This window comes from Balaenoptera borealis (genome assembly GCF_965194805.1).
Source record: "Balaenoptera borealis genome assembly, chromosome: 1".
NCBI classification, from domain to species: domain Eukaryota; kingdom Metazoa; phylum Chordata; class Mammalia; order Artiodactyla; family Balaenopteridae; genus Balaenoptera; species Balaenoptera borealis.
Genome location: NC_138860.1, coordinates 180,131,416 through 180,149,282, shown reverse-complemented (window position 1 = coordinate 180,149,282; position 17,867 = coordinate 180,131,416). Strand labels below are relative to the sequence as shown.

Sequence of the window (17,867 nt, the reverse complement as noted above, 5' to 3'; positions counted from 1 at the left end):
GGCCTCCAGGGAGGTCCTGGGGAGGTGGGTGTGGGTGTGAGTGCATCTAGGGTACGTGACAGTGGAAAGCACAAGTGTGTGCAAGGATGTGATAGGAATGCACTAGGTGGGCTCCTCTGCCACCGCCTTGCCACCGTGTGAGTGCCCCAGGTGTGAGTCTCTACGTGAGTGACTGTACTTGTGCCTCCCAGTAGGTGTAAATGTTCAACGGCGGGAGGGGGGGGGAAATGGGTGCGAATCCTCCTGAGTGTATTTAGGGGGGAAATGGGCTCCGCTACTTCTCCCAGGGCCCCAGGCGGCCCCGCTCCGCGGCCCCAACGACTTATACTCGCTCTTTTGCCTTTGAATTTCTGAGGTTTAGTGAGTTCGATTAGCCGCGTGCTCAGAATCAAGTTCGGGAAGAAGGAGGAGGACGACGAAGCGGACAAGAAGGAGGACGACGGCGAGAAGAAAGCCAAGCACAGCATCGACGGCATCTTGGGCGACAAAGGTAGGGAGCCGTCCTGGGGCCGGCGACGCCCGAGCCCGCGTCGCCCCGCTCCCCAGGGTGCGGGCCAGTGGTGGCGCCTCCGCCACCCGGGCTGGCGGCCAGATCTTTAGCGGGAGGGATCGCAGCCCCCGGAGCAGCCGGGAGCCTCTCGGTGTGTGTGGAGAGCGCCCCCTCGGTGCGCCCCCAGGCCGGCTTGGGTGCGGAGCCCGCGACTCAGTTGCGCGGCGGAGCGGGGTCCAGGCGACCTCTGCGTCCCCGGGGAACCCGGCGGCGGGTCAGGGCTCCGGGTGCCGCAGACTGCGCACTCCGGCGAAGACTCCGGGTCGTGTGTCCTCCGGGGCTGGCGTTTTGGCTGCTAGTGCCGGTGTCGGTGTCGATCTATTATTTATAGGAAACTTGGGCAAGGGGGCGGGGGGCGAGCAAAGAGGAGCCGGCCCCGCGGCTCCCTAAATGAATTTGTTAAGCAGACCCGCACACGCTCTCTAAACGGTCCCTTGAAACCCCGCCTGACAGTTGACTGACCGCTGCAATCAATAAAAATTAGCGAGGGCCGCGTGGGCCGCTGCCTAATTCTCCGTCCTGTGATGACAGGGCTGAACCGAGACAGCGCGGAGGTAGCGGGGGAGAGGGCAGAAGGGTGCACTTTTTTGGTGCTTTCGTCTTGGGCACGCGCAGGCGGGGCCAGGAGTTGAGGCCGAGTTCTCAGATGCCCAGGGTCGGAGGATCCCAGTACGGGAGAGAGATTCAGGCTCCACACGCCCTCTTCCCGCTTTTAGCGTGGTTGCCGAGCGGGTCTGGAGTCTGAGCCCCGCTTTTTCTGGAGATGAACTAGGGAAGGCATTTATCTTCCAAGCGCCTGCGCGCCCAGGAAAGGGGACTGTGCTTTTGTTTATTGACGGGGTAAGTTTCAAGAGAAGGGAAAGTCCTTCCTCATTACCACTCCCCTCGCAGGTCTCTTTGAGACTTGGTAAGTGTGCTTCAAGGGGGGACGTGGGTAAAGAAAGAAAAACGGAAGACCCAAAGTCACATAGACTGACGGGAAGAGAAGCTAAGCCTCCAAATACACGCGCAGGGAGGCAGCAGGCAGACAGGAAAGGCAGTGGCCACTATAACCTGAAAAAAAAAATGGTGGATTTGGAAAAGGTGGGGGAGTGTTCCGAACCCTGAAACTTGTAAAAGAGCACAGTTTTCTTTGAGTTTCCTTCCAGGGGTTTCTCCTCTCCTCGCCTCCCTGGAACTCCTAGCCTAGGTCTCCCTCCAGCTTTCAGTAGTCTCTCCCAACCTTGAAGATGAACTTCACAGACAAAGCCCGCTTCCAAAGACAACTCCCAGCGAGGCCCAGCCCTCGCAGGCCTGGTCTGAGGGGGAAGGATGGTGGGGGGGTACGGGCAGCCCGGTGTGGGAGCAGTCTGGAGCTGGGGAAGAAGCGGGCTATTGACATTCAGGGCCCCAAGTGGAGCCCAGTCCCACCGGGGACAAAAGGGCAGGGAAGAAAGTGAGCAAGCTGTGCCTGGCACCCCGCTGTGCGGGCCTGCCGGAGGGCCTCGGGGCTGCAGCGGGAGGCGGCCTGGGGCTTCCAAGTAAGCCCCTGGCTCGGCTGAGGCAGCCTAGAGCCCGGGGATCCCTGGCAGGGTGGGGGGGATACCCACTCCTTATTTCAGTTCAGATTGGAAAGGGACTTAGTTGAACTTCTTTTTCTTGGGTGGGGGGGGGGAGAGAACTTGAATAATCTTTCCCTGTGAAATACAGCGCAGCAGACACAGCTTCTGAGAGGTACCCCAGGAGAAGCGAAGGAAGTTTGGTTTTATTTGGAGAGACTGTGTGTGTGTGTGTGTGTGTGTGTGTGTGTGTGTGTGTGTGTGTGTGTGGCAGGGGTATGTCCAATTCAGTCTGTAAGGAAGCACAATAGATAAATTTCTTCTGAGGAAGAAGGAAAGGGAAGGGAAGAGAAGGGAAGGGATGGGAAGGGAAGTAAAGGAAAGGAAAAGGGTAGCAAGTTCGGTTTGGAAAACCCTTTGGCTCAAAGGAATCCAGGGGTTTCCGGTGCTGATCTGGGCTTATAAAACCAGCAGAAAGGCAACTTCGCTGGATAGAGGTTTTTCCCTGCAGTAGAACCAGGAACTTCCAAGTCTCCAAGGGTTTAACGAGGAGGCTGGAGGTTCCAGATGGGAAGGCTGAAAGTACTGGCGCTGAGTCTGGAGAGGAGTTGCAGAAATGAAATGAAAGCGGTGGGCCTGATGTCCAGAAAGCCCCGTGGTTTTTGAGTGACAGTGGGCATGTTGGGCCCTGTAACTGGGAGCTGGATGGCAGTGTAAGCGCATGTCTCTCGGTGTGGCGGTTTGCCCACGGGCCTTTGGATCGGAGCCGTGGATTCTGTGTGGATATGCAGTATGCTTGTAGATGGGTGTGATGGGCACTATGACAAGGGGGGATGAGAGAGGGTTGTCTTTCCATCTGTGGGCAAATGGTATCAGCTCCGGATTTGAGTACCTTGGCCAGTGGCTGGCATCTCGGTGAACCACCCAGCTGGAAACGCTCATCTCTCTCCCAGGCCCTGGATGTCAGTTTCACGGCCAAGTTAAAGGTGAAAAGACCTCCCAACCTCCACCCGAGTGGGCCAGATGGGGAGAGGCAGAGATACCCTTGGGCAGAGCAGGGGGAGGGGTGCACACCCACAAACTTTGTTTTGGCTTCTTGCTCCTGACAAATGCCTTCTCCGGGGGTTGCCTCTCTCAAGGCGGGGAGCCGCCGAAGAAGGGGTTTAAGAGCTCTCCTCTTTAAGCGCTAAAGAGAGATCCCTCCCTGAGTCCGTTTTTTCCTATCGTCCGCTTGGCATTTAATAATGTTAAGACTTATTAGAGCTGGTAATGAAAACTGGGACTGCTGAATAGGAAACTGTGTTGGAGAGGGGTGTAATAGCTTCCAGGCATGGTAAGAAACTATTTATCCGCAATCAGTCCTCACTCTCAGAGTTTGAAGCACAAACGTTAAGTTGAAGGGTTTTAAAGCAGATTAAATTGAGCTTTTATTTCTGTGCACTTTCATCTCTGAGCAGCTCACTCCTGCTCCCCTTGGGCTGATATTCATGAGGCTGTTCATATTTTTTTTTTTTTTTTTTTGCTCTTATCCTTGTTAAGACTGAGTTATTAGGATTGTTGGTTGTGAGAATTCTCAGACCGCTTTGGATAGGGGCTCCGGCCATGCTCTGCACACCTGGAAAGGTTCCTTGCCCTCATCCACTTGGACTCTCTCCTCCTCACCCCTTCTCGGAGGATCAGGGGAGAGATAGGCAGGGACTCGACTGGTAAAGGATTTGAGGAGGGATGGGGAAAGAAAAAGATCTTCCCAACCTGAGTCCAGGGAGACTCTTGTGGGAAATTTGATAGGGGTTTGGAAAGAGTCAAACCATTCCTCCGTGGGAGCTGAGGGAGTGAGTGTGAAGAAATAAGCAATAATTTAGAAAAGCAGCAACAACAGTAAAAGAGTAAGAGCATCAATGCCTCTTGCATCTGACAAGGCTCCAGTTTAGGCTGAAACTGACCAGATCAGACCACGTTGGTCTCTAGGGTAGAAGCCCAGCCAGGTCACAATTAATATGAAATAAGGTGGAAATTCACAAGATGAAAAAGAAGAGTGTGCATTTTCGGGAGGGGTGGAGTGGCGACGTCAAAGTCCATCCGGGAATATGCTGACTTCCCGCTCTGAAAGACCATCTGAGGTGGAGGCCAAGGGTGTGCGTGCGTGAAAGGCAGATTTGTATTTCTTTGCATTTTCCCTTAATTTGTTTTTAAAGCAGCAAACTTACAGGTGTGGAGTGAGAAATGACGGAGAAGGATCGGATAGGAGGGGAGAGCCCGAAGTGTCGGTTTTAGACACTTGTAAAAGGAGGTGGGAAACAATTTAATTTGGCAGAGCTGCGATAGCTGCTAATGCGGTTTTCGGTCGTTTGCTACACTGGAGGAAGCTGTTTTGATTGTGTGTACAAGGACCTGCCAAATTTAATTAGGCTCCGGGGGAGCGAATGAATGGGGGAAGGGGGGCACGGCTCCCCTCAGCCCACACCATTTTTTCGGTTTCACACCTGGAAGGGGCATTGTTTACTGGCTGGGCGAGAACGGGAGAGGGGAGGGGAGGGGCCTCCAGGGAGAGGGGCCTTGGAAGAGGGAGCGAGGGAGGGGTCGAAGATAGTCCATTTATCAAGAAACAATCTGCATTGATTTATACCAACAAGTTCCCTCCTCTGTAAATGTGTGTTTACAGAAAGGTAATTGACACTCCACCAAATCAAAGGATTACCCCGGGTTGGCAATCTAATCAAACAGAGTCCAGGCGGGATTTGAGGCTGTTCAGAGTGGGATCAGCTTCGCATAATGGGGGCTCGGAGGAAGATGGGAGGGTGTCAGGCAATTCCCCGGCTTTAGGCAGAGCTCGGCGGTGGATATTCAGTGAGACCAGAGGGGGAGAGGGAGGGGGTGAGGGCTCCGCCGCGCCGGGGTGGTGGGGGGATGGGGTGAGCGGAGAGGAGGGGTGCGGGGGTCTGAGGCAGATATCCCGGGGGAGGGGGCTCCGGGCGAGGGGGCGAACCCACACTGGGCTGACAAGACTCCCCCTTTCTTTCCTCCATCCCCCCAACCGAAGAAGAGAGAGAGGGTGGAGGGAGCTGGGACTAACGAAGAACAACAATGAGATAAGTATTACAAAGGCGAACACTGGCGCGCGCGCGCTCGCAGCCCCAGAACCCGCGGTAAATAAACAAAGTCGGCAAACTGTTAGCCAGATAAACTCGTGCCTAAATCGAGTGTGACGGGCAAGGAGAGAAGAGACAGAAGGAGATAAGGTTGGAGGGGGAATGAACGAACATAATCTAATAGAAGACATTTAGAAAACAAACTTTAAACAAGGGAGAACAGGCGAGCGGAGGGTAATTATCCGCCCCAGAGAGCGAGGGACGCCTTCGGAGGGCTGCGGGTGGGGTCTCGGAGACCGGAGCCGCGGAAGAGCTGCGCGTTAGGGAGGGGGGATGCCTTTGGGACTCCGCGGGGGACCAGGAGAGGGTGTCCGGGGCGCGCAAAGGAAGGACTCAGCTCCCAGATTGAGGTTCCCGCGCAGCCCCAGTCTCCCAAACGCATTTCTAAACAGGGTGGGGCCCCCCGCTGCGAGGGCACGCGGGTTCTCTGTTCACCTCCGGGCACGCACTGCCGCACACCGGCTGTTTCCAGGCGTCTAAAAGACTCGTGTGCACGGCACAGCCGTTAAAGGAATTAGATATTTACCAGTTTGAAATAAGCCTGGCTAAGAAGAGAGAAGAGAGAGGGACATTGAAAAGATGAGGCTGGGGGAAGACTTCAAACGAATTCATCATTTGGAATGGTGGAGGGGAGATTTACCAGACAGTATTGGGAAGTTATTTAGATATTAATAACACATTTTCCTGAGGCGCGACCACGGCAGCCATCTGCGCTGCTCTCCGAGCTATTTGGCTGGGTGAAATATGGGCGTCTCAAATGTTGGGAAGAGATAACGCAATCAGGCTAACCCTGGTCCTAAGACGGCATCGCAGCGTTAAACCCGGATTAACCTCCCCCCTCCTACCCCCGCGGCCCCCTCCCCTGTCACAGCTCTCCAAATTTTTCAGTGGAATTTACATGGAAGGATTTAAAAGCACATATAACAGTAGCCTTAAAGCAGTATGGTGATTATTTGGGCTTTTTTTTTTTTTTGAAGAATGTCTTTCTGAAAATGATAGTTGTCACACACTACATTTTATATAAATAATCTATACAAACATATATTTTTTTTAATATAGGGAAAGAGGACTGAGCAAATGAGATTTCCTTCTAGGTTGCTTCTTTGGAGTTTCTGTTTACCATCATCAGCAAAGTTGATGAGGCTTCATTCCTAATGGGCACCTAAGGATATAAATATGAAACGTCCAAGACCCCTGGCTCTGTCCTGGAAGCGCATAGTCTAAAGCCAGATAGAACTCACACCACATAATAGACAGTGCCAGGTGAAGGGGAGCCTTCCTGCTACCAAGAAGAACACAGAAGAGACACCCCAAAGGGGAGGTTCTCCAGGGGCTTTGGGGCCTTGAAGGCCATGACTAAGGGGGGCACATTCCAGGAATTCCAGAAAAATAGCTCGTCTCCCTCTCCCACTCCAGACTAATGAGGTAATTAGGAAACCCAGTTGGGGATGGGGATGAGAGGGAGTGGAAGGTTGGGACACCCACCCCCCCAGTTTTTGCTGTCGTTGGCCTTTCTTCTCCTTTCCCCCTTCCCCCAACTCTGGCTGAAAGAGGAAAGGTGGAAATGGGGTCAGCGCTTTCTGACCTGCTCTGGAGCGATTGGCCCCGGCTGGGGTCGGGCGGGGGAGGGAGGGAACTTGCCTTCCCAAATCGAATCAAGGCAGAACGGTGACCTAAGGGGGAAACTTCCCCATTAGTAGATAGATCTCTCCAGAACTTCAAACAAAGTGGGGGGAAGGGAGAGGCGAGGCAGGGAGGGAGTCTGGAGAGACCGCAGGGGGAACTAGGAGCAGGCAAAGGGGAGGGGCCTGAAGAAGGAAGAGAAGGGGTCGAGGGCAAAGGGGAGGTGAGGGCCAAAGGAAGGGGTATAGGGAAGGGGATGCCAAAGAGGGTGGGCTGCACTTGGAACTTCAGCCCCGGGGGAGAGGAAAAGCGTCGCGAGCCGCAGCAGCCTCTAGAGGGATGAGGGGAAGTTGTGTGCACCCCAAGTCCCGCTCCAAAGAGGCCCCGAGGGCAGGCCAGGGCGCCTTGGGCCCTCGTGCCCAGCCCTCTATTCGGCAGCTGAGTGAGTGCGGGTTGCCAGGGGCCGGGGAGCCCTGCGAGCCTGCTGAGAATGAATTGGTTCGACTTTCTGAGACTGCGGGTCAGCTCGTGAACCTTTCCAAGATTCGGTTGCCCGGGCTCTGGAGGTGTGCTGGGCCCGAGCCCGGGTCGAGAGCAAGGGCAGGGATGGGCAGAGGCCTGGGAGACCCAGAACCACAGAGGAGGGACGAGAGGAGTCAGAAAGGAGGAGGAGAGTTTCAGGAGAGAGAGAGCGCGCGTGCACGAGAAAATTCAGAGAAAGACCCAGTGCGGGATGGGAGAACCTTGCCTAGAGCGTTTGAGGACGCTGAGAAACGCGCGGGGGCCGAGGGAGGCGCAGAGCAGCAGGAAGAAAGACAAAGAGACGCAGAGGCATCGAAAGACTGGCCTGGGACGGGGAGATCAGGAGAGACCTCGGGACCTAGAGACGGCCCGCGGGAGAGCGCGGGCGGAGAGGGCGAGCGCGCAGAGCCGGGTGGCGGCGGGAGGCGGGCGAGCCGCTGTCGTCCTTTTGATCCTCCGCTGCTTCCCCTTATCAGAAGCGCTTTCGGTGACACCGTCACAAAGGCAGTTCATCACATTACAGCGCGGCCGGACGGCTCGCTGCGATCCCGCCGCTTAATTAGAGGAGAGCCAGTCGGGCCGGCGGGACGGGCGGGAGGCCGACCCCGAGGCGGGGGCCCCGGGTCCGCGCTCCGACCGGGGTGCTGGAAAGGGGCCGGCCCGTGAGCCTGGCCCCGTCGGGACTAGCGGCGAGAGGGGCGGGGAACCCTTATTCAGAGCGCCGCTAAATAAATATCCTAGTCCGGGTTTCACTGCCCGGAGAGTGAGGCTCACCGCCTTCCGGCTTTTAGCAGCCGCCCCTTCTAAGTTCCCAGTTTGGGGAAGGGGTGGCGCGCAGGCCACCGTCGCCACTCCCCAGCTTCGGGACGCTGCAGACTGGAGGGTAAGAGCTGAGGGCTTCATGCTGCTCTTGATCCAGTTCCCGGCTGAGTGTTCGATCCCTGCCTCTGATGGCCTGCTCTCCCGATATCCAGCTGAGCCCAACAGGACGAATCCGGGAGGGGCGAAGTGCACTGCGCTGGGCCCAGGAAGTATACCATCCGTCCTGTCCCCAACTCACTAACAATGCAATCTTGAACAACTCTCTTAGCCCCTCTGGGTCTCAGTTTCCTTCCATGAAAAACCAGAAAATTGCACTAAGACAAAGATTCTTATCCTTTTGGGGGAACCTGGACCCCTTTGAGAATGGGATAAAACCTAAGAAATTGGCTATTCACAGAGGTTCATACAGGAGGAATTTTACAGACCGTACAAAGGGGTGTGTGGGCTTCTAGAGGCCACACCCCGTTAAGAACTTCACGTATACATGTTTTCTGGTTACTCTGGTATCCTTGAGGGAGCGTCCAAGTCCAGGAGCAGGAACCCAAACCCAGGAGGGGGAGATGGATGGTGGATGGGGTGGGGTGGGGTGGGGGAAGAGGTGAGGCTGAGAGCCTGATCTCTGTCTGGCCCTTGCTGCTTCCTTCTCTTTCCAAGACAGAGACAGTGAATCCCACCCTCCCATCCCCATTTGGTTGTTGGAGGGGTCCTTTATGAGGTTGCTATATGCAGAGATAAGCACAAATGCTGTGCTCCCCTTTTGTATGTCTGAAAGAAAGAGATGGAGAGAGAAAAGAAAAGGAAAAAGAAGAAGAAGAAGGAAAAAAAGACATTTTCTCAGGGGGTCAGTTTATTCATTCATCCTATAAAAATATTGTTGAGCACCTACTATGTGCCGGGCATTGTGTTAAGTGCCCAGGAATACCTGAGACATCAAGAAGGTGCCTGCCTTCGTGGAGTTCTGAGCCAGGTGGTGGAGACAGAAAATAAACAGGCTGTGCTTCAGGGCATGTGTTTGTGTGAGTGTTGACCCTTTATGTCTCCCTGTGCGCCTGCCTCCTTGCCAGACTACCTGTGTGTGTCTGGGTGTTTGTGAATTGGGGGAGGAGAAAATGAAGTGTCCGAGTGTGTGTGTTTGGGTAACTCTCCGGGTGAGCACAACAGCAGGATGTGTTTGGGGGCCCTTGCCGAGTTTGGCAGGCAGCCTCCAACCTGATCTCGGGAATCTCAGGCGTCCACCAGGGCCTCGAAGCGCCGCGGGTTCCAGCGGGAGGAGGAGGGAAGAGCAGCCCGGCCGCGGGGCTCCGGAGCCTCTGGCCTTCACTGCGCTCTTTGTCTGACCAAAGATCAAAGAGGCCCCGGGATCGGACAGAAAAGGGGGTGGGGCGTCCGCACGAGAAGTAGCTTGGAGAACCGCCCCCTGAACTTTTCTGGGGTCCTTTCCGTGGGACCCAGACCCGACAGAGCCCCAGACGAGAGGGCGGCCACCTTTCCTCGGGCCCCTCTCCACGGTCGCGCGGGGTGACAGGTGAAGAAGATGTTATTATGGCTTCGAGTTCGAATTCAGACCGCGGGTCTCTAGGTGACCGAGGAAGGTGAAGAGAGGGCAACATTCCGCCGAGGTTTTGTGGGGTGGACATGTGTTTGCCTGGTGTGTTGTTTATACTTTTGCGTGGAGATGGGATCAAACCTTCCTGTTCCCTGGAAACTTGTCCAGGAAGTCCGCACCGAATTTATCTGGGCTGTGTAGACAAGAGCATCAGATTGAAGCTCGAGTTTCTCTGTAGAGCGACAACTTTGGGGTTGGGAGGGGTCGGGGGAGTCTTAAGGAACCTTCTGGAACTCTCTCATTCCCAGTGAAAGGCTGCAGAAGCGCCTCTATCTCCCGGAGCTCTCTTGTAACCCGGAGTTGTAACCACGGATACAACTGACAACGCTGGTCCAGCCGCAGGGCCAGAACGTGACCCCCGAATTTGCACTAAGTCCCACCCCTGCCCCGCCCCACCCCGCCCTTGCGATCCTCATCTTTACAGTTTATCTCCACGTCTGGACTTTTTGAGCTCGGATCCACCCTTCGGAGGGTTAAAAAGTACGACAGAAAAAAAGAAATTGCAATGTACGCGTGTGGGAGAAGGGGCGCAGCTAGGAAAAACCCTCTTCTGCTGCTGCTTGTTGCCCCCCACACACCCCCTCTGTACCCCTTCCTCTCCAGCTGCCTGCAAATGCCAAAATTCAGAATCTCTGCCCTCTCCCTCCCATCTTTGGCGGTGGGAGAAGATTCTGAATTATTGCGCCGGCTTTTCTGGGATTTACTGGAGGTGTTGAGAGTGAACCCTAAGAAAAGAGGCTCTGGGACTTTCTTTAATAAGTGGGGCTAAACTTCCCTCCCTTAGGGGGTCGAATCGTGTTCGGGTTGGGACGTTCCTTTCGATGGCCTGTACAGGCAGGCGACAACAAGAGGTTTAGCTGGTGCACTCCGAGCTGTGCGCCGTGGGCGATTAATGCGATCAATGCCCCTTGGCGTCTCCCCCCCAAAAAAACCAAAAACAAAAAACAAAACCCCCTTTCCCCTTCTGGCTGCGTGGTGGGTTTGAATCCCGGGAGCCCATCTTCTAGTGTGGAGCCTTGCATCAGTGCCGGAGCCTCAGTTTCCCGATCTGATTAGTGGGTATAAGAACCTCTCCCCACCTCCCAGGGCGGGAGGAAATCAGGGCCTGGAGAAGCTCTTTGGAAACTGGTCAGCGGGTCCGAGGAGGGGGGAGAGGGAAGCTCCGAGAGTTTCTCCTCCACCGGGGCCGCCCCCTCCTCTCAACGCCCTCCCGGCACTGTCCCCGCTCGCGCCTCAATGGACACTTTAGAAATACAAACAACTTTAGAAATAAAGTAACCAAACCCCCGAAAGGGGCTTTGAAGGGGCGAATGCCTGGTGGCGCTTTACTATGGTGTGGGCCGAGGCCCCGGCCTAATCCCGCTTTCATTTTCACCGACGGCCGCGGGGGAAGCGCTCCCGGCCTCCCGGCCCCTCAGGAGGCTGATTAGGCCACAAAGAGCCCCCATTATCCCGAGAAGAAAACCGGGGGGCGGCGCGGGGCGGGGGAGCGGGGGGAGCGGCCCGCCCGCGCCCGGGCTATTGACTTAGTGGATGAAGTCAAGAGCGGGCACGCTGGGAGCCCGGGAGGGGGAGGGGACAGGGACGGGGAGGGGGTGGGGTGGGGGCCGGCCCCGCGCGGGAAGAGGCGGGGAGACCGAACAAAACAGGACGCACAAAACCCCACAACAAAACCGAGCCCCGGGCCAGGGGAAGCCAGACCCCGGTGGGCTGCTGAGCCTCTGCTGGGTCAGCTGCCCCCCGGCGGCCCCCGGAGATGGGAGTGTCGCAAAAGAGCCTGGAGTCGCTGGCTTTCTTGGGAGGGGGTGGTGGAGGAAGCGAGAAAGGTGTCTGTCGCAAAGTGCTGCGTGGCTAGGGCACGCGCCTCTGGCTCTCAGGCCTTGCTTTCCTCCTCCTGAACCCGTGGAGTTGGGTCCAGAGACCTCCAAAAGTCACCCCCAGCTGCGTCCACCTGCGGGCCTGTGATCAGTGAGATTTGGTGGGCAGAGGCCACCCCTGTGAGATGCTCTAGAGGTGGTACCTGAGTGGGAGGTGGGAAGGGGGAAGAATGAAGGAGAAGGGGAAGTCCTGGAGCCTGAAAGATCTGGGTAACTTTGAGTGAGGTCCCCTGAGAGCCTCAGTGTTCCCATCTGCAAAACTGTCCCATGGATGACAACTTCACAGTGCATTGGGAAGGGTCAACAATATAATTACATAAAACACAGGACCGATTGGGAGACTGAATAAATATTCCTCCGCAATCCCTTCCACCTCCTCTTCTCCAAGGCCTCTTTCAATCTAGAACCCACCCCACTATGGCTTCAGAAATAATAGGGGCTGGAAATCTATAAGTGATCACCATATCTGGACTGGGGTGGGGCAGGGGGGCGTGAGGGCAGGTGCTCAGCCGGTGCCAATGAATAGTGTTCTTCCTTAACGAAAAGAAATCAGCGGGCCCTGTGGGCAGCTCCTCATTCAACAGAGGCCAAGGGAAGAAGGCAGAAACAGAGCCCAACAGACTTGTTAGGTGTGTGGAGGTGTGGAGGGACTTTCCTCACCTAATGAGTTCTGCCCCACCCTCACTCCCAGATAAAGGCTGGGCAGCTTTGGCAGGTAGGGTGGGAAGGTGGGCACCATGTGCTTATTGAGGACATGGTGGAAGCATCCTCCAGGTGTAAAGGAGGCAGGTGTGGGTATGTGACACAGGCCCCCAATCACATCCCGTCCCCAATCATAGTCGCCCCTTTCCCAAATAGGCTAGGTCCAGGCCCTGACCCAAATGACTTGGAAACGCTTGGAAGGCTGTTCATCCGTTCATCTCACAAGTATTTATGAAACCCTTCTTTCTGTGAGCTCTTCTGGGGATGATACCACCAGAGCCTCAGCTGTGGATTCCTCAAGGCTGAGTGAAGGAGTTAGGACTTATTCTAAGGGCAGTGAGGAGCCAAGGCAGGGAAGCGATGGACTGAGCAGAGAATGTACTGGAAGGTGTGGAGAGACCAGCTAGAAGGTTAATGAGAGAGAGAGAGAGATACAGAGGGGATGGAGAGCAGAGGATGAGTGGAGAGATTTTAGAAGAGGGCGGGCAGCCCCAGCCTGAGATGGAGAGGAAGGGAGAGAAGCAGCTGTTTCCAGATTTTTCCACCTGATGCCCAGGTGTACTGAGCCCGTGGCTGGCTAGGTCAATTAAAGGGATCTTGGGATTCCTCTCTACGCTGAGATCCCAAAGGGTAAGACAGAGTTGTATAGGCCTTAGAGGTCATCGGGTCATTTTACAGATTGAAAAGCTGAGGTCCAGAGGGCGTGGCCTGAGTGAGCCCAAAGGAGGGAGAAGTAACCCCAGTCTGCTGGCAGTTGCACTGGTAAAGGAGAAAAATAAGCTGGTGGAAGTCTTGTTTCTAGGAATTCGAAGGCTTTGGGGTGAGGGCGAATACAACCCTTTCTCGTCTCTACAGTATGTCATTCTTTGTGTGTAATATGATACACGCTTTCAAGTCCCATTTCAGAGGGGAAAACTGAGGCACAGAGAAATTAGCCCAAGGAAGAAGGGAGAGGGGCCTTCTTCCCTAATAGGGTCTGCAGGACCCTGATGCCTTTACCCTAAGAAGCCTGAAGGGCACAGATCCAGCTGTGCTTCTTGCCCCATCTGAACAATGCAGCCCCCAGCACCCTCCCCATCCTTCAGGAACCCTAGATCCTCAGGCCCCAGGGAGACTATAACTTAAGTCAGTACCCCCCACTGCCACCCATGAGCACCCACTGGGATCTTGGGACTTGACAGATGCTGAAGATTTGGTCCTCTGAGGGTCTCTTCATCTTCCTGAGAAGAGTCCTTGTAGCAGCAAGAGAAAATAAAGCCCCAAGGAAAAGTAACCACAGTATCTTGACTAGGGTTAGAATTCAGATCCTCCCATGAAGAGGCCCTGGCTTCAACACTTAACTGCTGTGTAACTCTGGACACAATTTCTCTGGTCTTTGCTCTGTTGTCTGAACAACGGCAAGATGCAATCAGCCTAGTGGTTTTCAAACTGTGTTCCATGGAGCCTTGGGGTTCCAAACAAGAGCTTCAGAGGCGATGTGGCCCGTGAGGATCCTTCAGGCTCTGATGCTCTGGGCATGACTGCGTTGGAGGGGAAGAAGTCAAAATCAGCGTTGTTTCCCATTGATAGAGGAAACTCTGCTGAGACGGGGCTTTGTCCTAGGGAGGAGCTGAGACTACTTTCCTCAACTACTCTGGAGGGGAGGAGGGACCAGCTCTGTTTATGCCTGGAATCAGAGCCCCAGGGCTGTGGTTATTGGTCTTCAGAGATAAGCTGATATTGCTTATCTGGTGACAAATGGTTCCCCTCCTCTTCCATTCCCCTGATTAGAGAACTTTCTCTCCTGGCTGGGAGGTCTCTCTGGGAGAACAGGCAGAGCTGAGCTGGTCTCCAGACAGTGGGCTTTACCTCTTGAGTCCCTGACCAACTTGCTGCTGGGCCAGGGGGAGGCAGTTGCCCTCTCTGCGCTTGATTGGGGTGCTGGTGGTGTGGCTGGGTTGCGGCAGCATCTTGGCTTGGTCCTGGAAGGAGGATTCAATGCAGGGTGGGGGAGATGGAAAGACCTGTGAGCCAGGACGGCAGAAGGGTGTGCCCCAGAGTCACCCAGGTGTTTTTGCCAAGCCTACGCACCTGGGCACTTTCTTGATTTGGGACATCTGAGGGAAGTGGCTTTTGGGTAAGCTGCCCAGGTCACTCTGATGGCCACCCCACCTGAGAGCCACTGGTCTAGTGCAACGCCCTGTTTATAGATGGAGAAATTGAGGCCCAGAGAAGGGAAGAGACTTGTTCCTTGTTGCACAGCAAATCGAGAACAGGGTCAGAACAGGGACCCAATCTCCACACTGTTAGACCAGGCACCATGAATGGAACATCTTCCAAAGTCTCTGGGTCCCTCACCTTTTATTAGTGTCACCTGTCCCTATTGAGGGTGTAATCTGCCAGGGCACCATGCTAGGAACCATGGGGCTGACAGGGAAGGCCCCCTGCCTGTCCTGCGGTCCCCAACTCCTGCCCACACCATAGGGATGGCCTTCAGAACGCACTTTCATCTCAGCTCTGGGCCCTCAGCCCTTACATCCAAAGGCAGCCGCTGCTGGGCCACAAAAGGAACACTGGACATGGAATCAGTGAGACCCAGGTGCTGCCTCCCTGCTGTGTCCCCTGAGCAAGTTACTTCACATCTTTGAGCCTTAGTTTTCCCATCCATCCCATGGACATTAAAAATTACAGAAGGAGCGAAGGAGTTAAAACACAGAAAAGATGGCTGGCACATAGGGAGAATGTGATTAACATGAGATAAAAGACCTGAAAGTAATTTGTGTGCCATAGGGGACCCATAAAGTTTGCTGAGAGTTTCCCAAGCCAAACACACATTGTTTTATCAGGGGCTCTAAAATATATTTGCATATATTTTTTCATATGAATTTGAAAGATACATTATAAAAGTAATATATACTTGTAAAATTTCAAATCAGAAAAAAAGTATATAAAATAAAAACTGAGAATCCTCTCCTTCCCCAGAGATAATCTTGTTGAGATTGGGGGTATAGTTGTCTCATATATATATCTAGATTATATCAGTATCCATCTCTCCATCCATCTAGATACAGATATATATTTAAAGGAAAGTGGCGTCGTGTCAACTTAACCCAGGCACTATAGAGGCTTCAGGGGTGACCATGGAGCCCCAGAATTGAATTCTCAGTCGTGGGTATGTGTATGTATGTATGCATTTCCCTAGGGAGGAGTCCTTAGTTTTCCTGGGTCTCCTAGGGCTCAGGGTCCTCAAAAAGTTAAGCATCCCGAGTTAGGAGATTTGCAGGTGTCTGTCCTCTCTGAGATGGGGCAGGCAGAAGTCCCCCCTCCCCCTAGGCCCCTCAGTGCCTCCCCCGCCTCCCCTTCATGCACCTGCCTGGGCTTCCGGCCTCCTCTGCTTCAAAGCGGCAGGCTGGGCTTTACCTGACTCACCTCGGAGAAAGGCAGCCTGGCTTGAAAGGGGGAAGTGGCATTTCAGGCACTTAATTAGACCCAGGACAAGAATGGAGGCTGGCTCTCGGGTCAGGCCAAGGGGGATTGTTGGGGGGATTAACACCCAGGTAAACCCATCAAGGCTCACCGGCCCCTTGGCAGCAGGCAGCAGAAAAGCTGGGCCAGCAGCCTGGAATCACATTCCCCGGGGGGGGGGGGCAGGGAGGAGAAGGAGGGCCCCTCCACCTGCAACCTCCACCATCCTCCTTTCCCTCCCCCACCACCAGAGCCCCAGGAGGGTGGAGCTGGAACTACCACTTTATTCCCACAGTGATGTACTGAGCACCCACTATGTGCCAGGCATTGTTCCATGGGCTGGGAGAACAGCCTGGAACGCACAAGGCCCTGGTCTCCCGGGGCTGGCACCTGGGGGAAGGGAGGCAATGAGCATGTCCTCAAGTAAGGAAATACTTTCAGAAGGTGGACAAGGGTTTGAAGAAGATAAAGCAGAGTGCTAATAGAAAGTGGCTGACCAGGGAAGTGATGGTAGGTGGGTTATCAGGGAGGCCTGCCTGGAGGAGGTGATATTTGACCTGAGACCTGGATGGCAGGAAAGAGGCAGCCATTTATTGAGTATCTACTTAGGAGAATAGCCCACCGAGAGCTGACTGTGGGTCAGGTATTGGGTTAAGCCCTTTACAGGAATGAATGCATGAAATCCTCCCAAGAGCACCTTGAAGGAGGGATTATTAAGATGCTCATTTATAGATACAGAAATTGAGGCACAAGGAGGTGCTCAGCTCTTTGGGCACAAACAGGCAGGGATGTCTCATTGGAAGATTGGATGCCTGTGCTCTCAGCCCGTCCACCTCTTGACACTGTGTCAGGTGTCTCATCTCACCTAACCCCCAGCCCTGCCCCGTGGGTATTTGTTATCCCAATTTTGCAGTTGAAAGCAGAGCTCAGAGAGGTTTGCTCAATTCCCTAGAGCCACAAAGCCAGCAAATGGCAGACACAGAAATAGAATCCGGGCACCACAAACTCTTCCTGCCATGATGCACCAACTTTTCGCAGGCATCTGACTTTGGAATGCCCTCCACTGACTCACAGGGTCCTGTGTCCCTGGGGAGTGGCTTCCCCTGTCTCTAGAGCAAAGGGCTTGTCATTAACAGAAGATTCAGCAAGAAGAGGGCTTGATGATTTTTTTTAATGGGGTACCGTGCCCACATTTCTGATTTGCATTTGGGATTATGAACTGAGAAATCCCCAGTGGCCTTGGGAGTGTGTTGGAAGGTAGATGTTGGGATTGCTGTTAAGGGAGTGTTTTTTTCTTGTGTGTATTTTGTACTGTGTACACTGTGTACTGTGTACAGTGTACTGTGTTTACATGGTTGCTGATGGATCGTATTTTGGGAGTCATGGCAGAGGTAGAGTGGGTCCTGGTTAGATTGGGTGGGGGGCTTTGTCTTGGGTTATTGGTATGTGTGCGTATGTCCTTGTGATATGAAGTGTAAGGACCGAGTGCGAACGTGTTCAGGGCTGTGTGGTTGTGTAGATATGGGTGTGCGTCTGCTGGCGCTGTGAGGTGGATGGCCCTGGGTGTTTATGTACTCGTGGGGCTACATCATTTCCACCGTGCGCGGGCGCAGGTCAGTGCGTTTCTCTGTGGTCTAAATGCACTTGCCCCCATTTTACAGACAGCAACCGAGGCTTAGGGAGCCCAAGTCATCTGCCTGAAGTCACCTAGCTAGTAAGTGGCTGAGCCAGGAAGGAAAACCAGGGCCGCCTTGAGTTCCAGCCTCTTTCCTCTGCTCCCCAGGAAGGGTTTAAGTGACAACATAAAGGTTCACATGCCAGCGAGCCTAGATGCTGCCTTCTGTCCCGGGGCCTGGCGGATGGACGTGTGTGCGGTCACATGCGTGTCCCCCTCCTCACTCTGGCATCTCAGCCTCTGCCCATTCTCTGGGCCCCCAGCCCAGCCCTGTTGCACGCAGGGCCTTTCTTTCCTGAGACTGCAAAAACGCCAAAGATTAACACCCACAGCTGGCTGTAGCACTGAACAATGGCAAG

The 17,867-nt window shown here is 54.5% G+C and overlaps 1 protein-coding gene across 4 annotated transcripts in view; it reads left to right on the top strand.

Annotated features, from left to right (window-relative positions):
- The window catches only part of PAX7 (paired box 7), a 100,358-nt gene that overhangs the window by 5,045 nt on the left and 77,446 nt on the right, over positions 1-17,867 (top strand). For 2 of the 4 annotated variants that reach the window (XM_082402976.1, XM_082402975.1), the window contains exon 4: positions 356-490. In XM_082402976.1, coding sequence (XP_082259102.1) covers positions 356-490 — 135 coding nt within the window. The remainder of the gene's footprint in view (positions 1-355; positions 491-17,867) is intronic. The other 2 variants (XM_082402978.1, XM_082402977.1) reach the window with 1 other exon arrangement.